Source organism: Diceros bicornis, chromosome 35, assembly GCF_020826845.1.
Source record: "Diceros bicornis minor isolate mBicDic1 chromosome 35, mDicBic1.mat.cur, whole genome shotgun sequence".
Lineage (NCBI taxonomy): Eukaryota > Metazoa > Chordata > Mammalia > Perissodactyla > Rhinocerotidae > Diceros > Diceros bicornis.
In genome coordinates, this window is record NC_080774.1 from 9296323 (window position 1) to 9304171 (window position 7849).

The following is a 7849-nucleotide window of genomic DNA, read 5'->3' on the forward strand; positions in this document are numbered from 1 at the left end:
GCCCCCCCCCCCAGCTATTATCCCCTCTGGTGATGTCCTATCATTTAACATTCACCCAGGTAGTTGTCACTCTCTGAATCTATGAGAGTCTTGAGATCCGATAGCAAGTTCCAGATGCAAATCCATCTGGTCCCTGATTTTCAGAGAGAATAGCAACAGGACAGATAGTGTGAGGTTCATTCAAAGATTTTCCAAGTCTGGTGGTTGCTGAGTTGCGATGAGGAGCATCTGGGCGGTGCGGGATACACGCGTGCGTCTGTTGAGCTTTCCTGTGTCTCCATCCCCCGCGCGCTGAAGTGTGCGCGCTTCCCTCGGGCTGGGCCCGCCTCTTTGGGCTTGTTTTTCCTCTCTGCGTCCGTGGCCTCTAGCGCGGTGCCTGGCGTGCTGGGCGTCCAGAGGTCTGTGGAATGAATCAATGAGTCAACGAGTGAATGATCGACTCTGGTGACTGCTCGGGGCTAGGAAACACAGTGGGAAGGGCAGCTCCCCCAAACGAGGAGGGTCAGGGAAACATTCCTGCGGGTGGCGGGACCTGCCTTCAAACACCAGTAGGGGCTATTCTGGGAAGGATGGCGGAGAGGCATTTCAGGTGGAAGGAACAGCATGGGCGAAGGCCTCGCAGCCTGAGACAGAGAGCGCTGGGGAAAAGTCAGTAGTTTAAGGCGGGGCTGCCCGTGGCTCCCAAGTTTTAGTGTAACTGGTGTTTCTCAACCTTCTTTTCATTATCATGCCCTAAGGAGCCTTTGTAGACGTTTCTTTCCTAATGAAATTTTAATACTGTCATTTACTGCATGGCTATTGATGTCCTGTATGTACACCTGTGCTTTAGACTTCGAGTCAGATATTTTTGGCTTCTCAAGAACCAAATTTTGCCCTCTAGGGGGTGATGCTGCCCCCTTGAGAATGCATATGATGTAACCCAAGGGAAACCCTTGACCCTATAGGATCTCGTGATCCACCCCCGTTCCTGCCTTCCCCTGTAGCAGGGGCGCCCCCACATCCCGGGAGCCCCCGTCTTGACAGCCATCTGGGTTCTGCTGTTTCTCTCCAGCCGTCATTGAGAAGAGGGCCAATGACCTGCTGCTGTTGGAGTCCTACAAGCGGATCCTGGAGATGGAGGGGTCAGAGACCGAGGTCCCGCCCCCCTTCATCAACCCTTTCTGGGGCGGCTCTGCCCTCCTCAAGCCTGCAGAGCCCGTCAAGGTCGTTCCCCCGGTGCTCGGAGCTGACCCCTTCAGCGACAGGTTGGATGAAGGTGAGTCCTTCCCCCCGGTCTTCGTGGGTCACTGGGTCAGGGTCCTAGGGAGCCTGTGCCGGGAGGTCGGCAGTGCTGCTCTCTCTGTGGGTTCGTGGGCTATCGGTTCCCCTGGGTATGGTCAGTTCCATTGGGTAGCATCAGTTCCAGTGGGTACCATCAGTTCCTCTGGGTACCATCAATTCCAGTGGGTTCCATCAATTCCAGTGGGTTCCATGAATTCCAGTGGGTTCCATCAGTTCTCCTGGATACCATCAATTCCAGTGAGTACCATCAGTTCCAGTGGGTTCCATCAGTTCCAGTGGGTACCATCAATTCCAGTGGGTTCCATCAATTCCAGTGGGTTCCATCAGTTCCAGTGGGTACCATCATTTCCAGTGGGTTCCATCAATTCCAGTGGGTACCATCAATTCTAGTGGGTTCCATCAATTCCAGTGGGTTCCATCAGTTCCCCTGGATACCATCAATTCCAGTGGGTTCCATCAATTCCAGTGGGTTCCATCAGTTCCAGTGGGTACCATCAGTTCCAGTGGATTCCATCAGTTCCCCTGGGTACCATCAATTCCTGTGAGTACCATCAGTTCCAGTGGGTTCCATCAATTCCAGTGGGTTCCATCAGTTCCAGTGGGTTCCATCAATTCCAGTGGGTTCCATCAGTTCCAGTGGGTTCCATCAATTCCAGAGGGTTCCATCAGTTCCCCTGGGTACCATAAGTTCCCCTGGGTACCATCAGTTCTAGTGGGTACCAGCAGTTCCCCCGGGTACTATCAGTTCAGTGGGCACCATGAGTTCCCCTGGGTACCATCAGTTCTAGTGGGTTCCATCAGTTCTGCTGGGTACCATCAGTTCCGCTGGGTACCATCAGTTCCACTGGGTACCATCAGTTACTGTGGGTACCATGAGTTCCCCTGGGTACCATCAGTTCCAGTGGGTACCATCAGTTCTCTGGGTACCATCAGTTCCAGTGGGTACCATCAGTTACTGTGGGTTCCATCAGTTCCACTGGGTTCCATCAGTTCCTCTGGGTACCATCAGTTCCTCTGGGTACCATCAGTTCCAATGTGTACCATCCGTTCCAGTGGGTACCCTCAGTTCTGCTGGGTACCATCAGTTCCAGTGGGTACCATCGGTTCTAGTGGGTACCATCGGTTCCAGTGGGTTCTGTCAGTTCCCCTGGGTACTATCAGTTCCTCTGGGTACCATCAGTTCCACTGTGTACCATCAATTCCAGAGGGTGCCATCAGTTCCTCTGGGTACCATTAGTTCTAGTGGGTTCCATCAGTTCTCCTGGGTACCATCAGTTCCCTTAGGTACCATCAGTTCCGCTGGGTACCATCAGTTTCTAGTGGGTTCCATCGGTTCCCCTGGGTACCATCAGTTCCGCTGGGTACCATCAGTTCTAGTGGGTTCCATCGGTTCCCCTGGGTACCATCAGTTCTCGTGGGTTCCATCAGTTCCCCGGGGTACCATCAGTTCCAGTGGGTACGAACAGTTCTAGTGGATACCATCAGTTTCCTGGGTACCATCAGTTCCCCTGGGTATCGTCTTGGCTGTGGCCACTTGACTTGGTTTTTTAGGATGCTCCACCCTGCAGCTCAATGGCCCAGCCACAGATCCTGAACTTTAATTATCCTGGATACTTTTAAAAATCACAACTACTTCCTGACCCTTTAAAATGAACCTTAAAATGTCCAAACTTTCCAAATTGGCAAGTTGCGGGCACACAGGACTCCTTGATCCCATCTCTCACCCTCCTCCTGTGCCCTTGAGTCTTACTCCAACTGTGACCTCCTGTGGCCCTGCCCCGTCCATGTCCCCCAGTCCCATGGTTGAGGCAGCTGAGACTCAGTTCATGCCGGAAGCCAGAGGCTTAACAGTGGCCCTTCCGAGCGCTGGCCCGCTGGTCTTCCTTCCCTTTGAGGCAGAAGCTCATGACTCTCCCCTCCCCGGGGACCCAGCCCTTCTCTCTGAGGATGGGGACAAAATTGGCCCCGCCTGGGTTTTGGAAGGCAGTCTGGCAACACACATGGGAACCTGAGGAATGGGTACACCTGTTAAACCTGTAATCTCACCTGTGGAAATTGATGCTTCAAGAAAAACTTATTCAAGGGTCCAAGACAAAACTGACACATATGTATATTGAGAGAGAGAGAGAGGGGAGGAGGAGGGGAGGGAAAGGAGTTGAGAGGGAGGGAAGGGGCGGTATCTCAATTATGCATAAAAACAGGATGTATAGGCTGACTTACAGCTAGTATTTCTGGGCGGTGGTTTGCAGAGAATTTTGCTTTTTTTTTTTTTTTAATAATTTTTATTTTTTAGTTTCTTTTTTTAAAATTGATTTTTTTTGAGGAAGACTGGCCCTGAGCTAACATCTGTTGCCAATATTCCTCTTTTTCTTTTTTCTCCCCAAAGCCCCAGTACATAGTTGTATATCCTAGTTGTGGGTCCTTCTAGCTCTTCTATGTGGGACGCCGCCTCAGCACGGCTTGATGAGCGGTGAGTGGGTCCGCGCCCAGGATCTGAACTGGTGAACCCCAGGCAGTGAGGCCGAGCATGTGAATTTAACCACTACGCCACTGGGCCGGCCCCGAGAACTTTGCATTTCTAAGTTCAAGAATTCTGTATTTAAAGTTTTCTTTTACACTGACCTTGCGTGACTTTAGTAATCAGAGAACAAAAATAGATTTTTTAACAAGCTGCGCCACCTCTCTGAGCAGCGTGCAGGTGTGCCACAGATGAAGGGAGGGGACTGCCCCGCCTGTGGGTGCAGACACACACTCACACGCAAACACACATGCCTCCTGTTGGATTCAGTTGAGGCGACTGCAGCTCAACCGGAGTGAGCTCGGGGTCTGGTGTCAGCCACTGTAGCACCGCTTCCCTCGGCCCTGTGACTTCCTGAACGAGGAGGTGGCGGGGCACAGCGGCTGGGAACACCGTCCTCACAGGGACAGGAGCCTCCGGATGACGTCTTCACTTCTCTTCTGGGGAATGTTGGTAAACATTGGCTTCTCTTAGTCCACCAGCCTCTACAGCTCGTTTGTGTGACTCAGAAGAGGCACCCCTCTGAGCAGATTAATTAGGAAGAGTGCCCCTCTCTCTGGGTGGACATGGCTTGGCAATTGAGTAGGGGCTGGATTTCAGCCCACCCATTCACCTGTGTCCACCAGGTGTCTTTGTGCAGTCTGCGTCCTGAACAACTGCACATGGTGGCCCTGTCTCCTTGATATTAAACGAAACTCACCTTTACATCCTTGTCTGGGAGAAAAAACAGTTATTGTCTGGGCATCCATGAGCAGTATGTTTCTGCCTATCCCCCCGTCCCTGCACCTCGAGAATGTCCACAGTCCCACCCCCGGCACTGTGGAGGGACTTCAGACCAGGCTCGGGCATCCCTGGCCGGGGCAGTGAGGCAGGGCTCCGGGAGGAAGCCCGCCTGTGCTGGGTTGACGCCCCGAGTCCTCACCGAGCCCGTCTTCCGCAGCGGAGCAGCCCCTGGACCACGGCAGCCTCCGGCAGCTGGTGCTCGGCAGCTACACGGCCAGGGAGGCCCGGACGCGGGAGCGGGACTCGCTCTTGGACGGCGGGCCCGAGAGGGGGGACGACCCGAGGCCCAAGAAGAGGGTCACCGTCTGAGTGCAGGGGCCCGTGTGTGCCACGACCAGAGAGAATAAAGGTTTGTTGCGGAGCCCCGGCCTCCTGCCGCTCAGCACTGAGACGGGGGCGCCCAGGCCGGGCCGGGGTAGAGGGCGGGGGGCCGGGGCCGCAGCCGGCAGCGGGGCAGCAGCGTGTGAGGCCGCCGGGCCCAGGGCCCCGAGGCGGAGGCGGCACGGCCGCCCCAGTCGGGCAGGGCCAGGGGGCCGGAGCACTGACGGCCGCCCCGGGGCCTCTGTCTGTGTCTCTGGGTGTCTCTGGGTGTCTCTGTGTGTGTGTCTCTATCTCTGTGTCTGTATCTGTGTGTGTCTCTGTGTGTGTCTGTGTGTCTCTGTGTGTGTGTGTGTGTGTCTATCTATCTCTGTGTCTGTATCTGTGTGTGTCTCTGGGTGTCTCTGTGTGTGTCTGTGTGTCTCTGTGTGTGTCTGTCTCTATCTCTGTGTCTGTATCTGTGTGTGTGTGTCTCTGTGTGTGTCTGTCTCTATCTCTGTGTCTGTATCTGTGTGTGTCTCTGTGTGTGTGTGTGTCTCTGTGTGTGTCTGTCTCTATCTCTGTGTCTGTATCTGTGTGTGTCTCTGTGTGTGTGTGTGTCTCTGTGTGTGTGTGTGTCTCTATCTCTGTCTGTATCTGTGTGTGTCTCTGTGTGTGTCTGTGTGTCTCTGTGTGTGTGTGTGTGTGTCTCTATCTCTGTGTCTGTATCTGTGTGTGTCTCTGGGTGTCTCTGTGTGTCTCTGTGTGTGTCTGTGTGTCTCTGTGTGTGTCTGTCTCTATCTCTGTGTCTGTATCTGTGTGTGTGTGTCTCTGTGTGTGTCTCTGTGTGTGTCTGTGTGTCTCTGTGTGTGTGTGTCTCTATCTCTGTGTCTGTATCTGTGTGTGTCTCTGTGTGTGTGTGTGTCTGTGTGTGTGTGTGTGTCTCTATCTCTGTGTCTGTATCTGTGTGTGTCTCTGTGTGTGTGTGTGTCTCTGTGTGTGTGTGTGTCTCTATCTCTGTGTCTGTATCTGTGTGTGTCTCTGGGTGTCTCTGTGTGTGTCTGTGTGTCTCTGTGTGTGTGTGTGTCTCTATCTCTGTGTCTGTATCTGTGTGTGTGTGTCTCTGTGTGTGTGTGTGTCTATCTCTGTGTCTGTATCTGTGTGTGTCTCTGTGTGTGTGTGTGTCTCTGTGTGTGTCTGTCTCTATCTCTGTGTCTGTATCTGTGTGTGTGTGTCTCTGTGTGTGTCTGTCTCTATCTCTGTGTCTGTATCTGTGTGTGTCTCTGTGTGTGTGTGTCGTGGATGAGCGTGTCACTGCGGAGCTGTGCCCTGGGCCTCTTGCCCTGAACGGTGCTGCCCGTGAGCGCCCTGGGCCGGGGCCTCTCTCTGCAGGAGCGCCAGGAGCAGGTTCTGGGCGTGGGGGGCGTGGGGGCGGTGGCCGTCGCGGGGTGTGGATCACGGCGGGTCATCGTGGGCTGGGCCCCGGGGTCCCCGCCAGCCCAGCTTGCTGTTGGCTCTGCGGCGGGGGGTGTCGTTGTCCTCCTGACGGAACAGACCCCGGGCCCTGCTGGGGCTCCCTTGTTCTTGAGCCTTGAAGACGTGCTCCAGTTCTGGCTCCTCCGCCCGCCTGGTCCCCTCCTTCCCTCTAGGTGACCTCAGCTGCCACCCACCCCCAGTTCAGCTCTCTGTCCCCATCACATCACACGCTTTGCCTGTGTCCTAGGTCCTTGGGAGTCTCTCGAGAACTGAGAGGGCCCAACATCCACGCCCCCTTCTTCCTGAAAGGCATGGGGATTTTCCTTTGGGGAACGGCCCTCCCACCCTCAGGCCACATGGTTCAGGAAGGGGCCAGTTTCAACCCTAGTATGAGGGTTAATCATGTGACCCAGGTCTGCCCGTCAGAGCTCTGCAGGGTTGGTTCATATTCCCCATCAGCCCTATTCTGGGATTTGTGTGGAGCTGGGAGAAAAACAGATGCCCTCTTTCCACTAGGATTGCTGAGGGCATAGACGGGAGCCATCTTGCCATCAACTAGAGCAGAGCAACATGAAAAAAAGCAGAGCAGTGGAGAGGCCTCCTCAGATTCTGATGGCTGTGTGAGCTCCTGGATGCAGCTATGCCTGAAGCCCTTGGACTTAGTTATGTGAACCCATTTGTTTCCTAAATTGGGATTCTTACAGCCAAAAGAGACCTGAATGCTTCAACAGTAACTTGGGTCACTCAAAATCAAGAGTCCACTCATGCCCAGAGCTGGTTCCTGGGCCTCAGACAGGGTCAGAAATCAGCACCCCTCCCCCATTTTGCCAGGAGAGAAGTACAGACTTCTACTTTATCTAAAATTAGAAATTAACCTCTTATGATTAATGGATGTGATCTTTTTTGCCAAATGAGCCGTATTCTTAGCATGCACGTGAGGCCTCTTTCTCTTAATTTATCATGGGCCTATTCAACCACATCTACGGGAGAAGCATTCTCATGGAATCCTCAAGGAAAGAGGGTCACGGAAGCTGGGCTCTACAGATGCTTGAGCTCTTTGGGAGAAGGGGCTGTGGTCCTCTAGTTAACATTCCAGTAACGTGTGGCCCTTGATGGACATGGTCCTGAGTGGCTGCGAAGGTCTATTTTGAATAAAGAGTCACTAAGATTCAATAATAATGACAGCAGGGCCATCACTAGATCATACACCACATTCGTGAGAACTAGCAAAGGACTTTCCTCACTCGGGGCAGAGAAACACCGTGAGCACTACACGATCTCCTGTTTATTCGCACACGCCTTCTGGATGGAGTTCCATCTGCAGGCTGTGTGGCGTCTACAAGCCAGCCAGGCTGCGAAGATGACGGCCGTGGATAAATGAGGCGGCCACACAGCTAACAGGCCAGGGGCAGGGGTGGCGGCGGCGCTGGGCAAGGTGAGAGGGCGGCAGGGACCGTCCCCCGCAGAGGCCAGCCGGGGCCGGGCGGCGAGCCC

The 7849-nt window shown here is 54.1% G+C and overlaps 1 protein-coding gene across 1 annotated transcript in view; it reads left to right on the forward strand.

Annotated features, from left to right (window-relative positions):
- The window catches only part of CCDC63 (coiled-coil domain containing 63), a 30482-nt gene extending 25545 nt beyond the window's left edge, over positions 1 to 4937 (forward strand). The window contains exons 9-10 of the mRNA XM_058532270.1: positions 1052 to 1255; positions 4740 to 4937. Coding sequence (XP_058388253.1) covers positions 1052 to 1255; positions 4740 to 4891 — 356 coding nt within the window. The 3' untranslated portion in view covers positions 4892 to 4937. The remainder of the gene's footprint in view (positions 1 to 1051; positions 1256 to 4739) is intronic.
- Positions 4938 to 7849: the final 2912 nt, after the last annotated feature.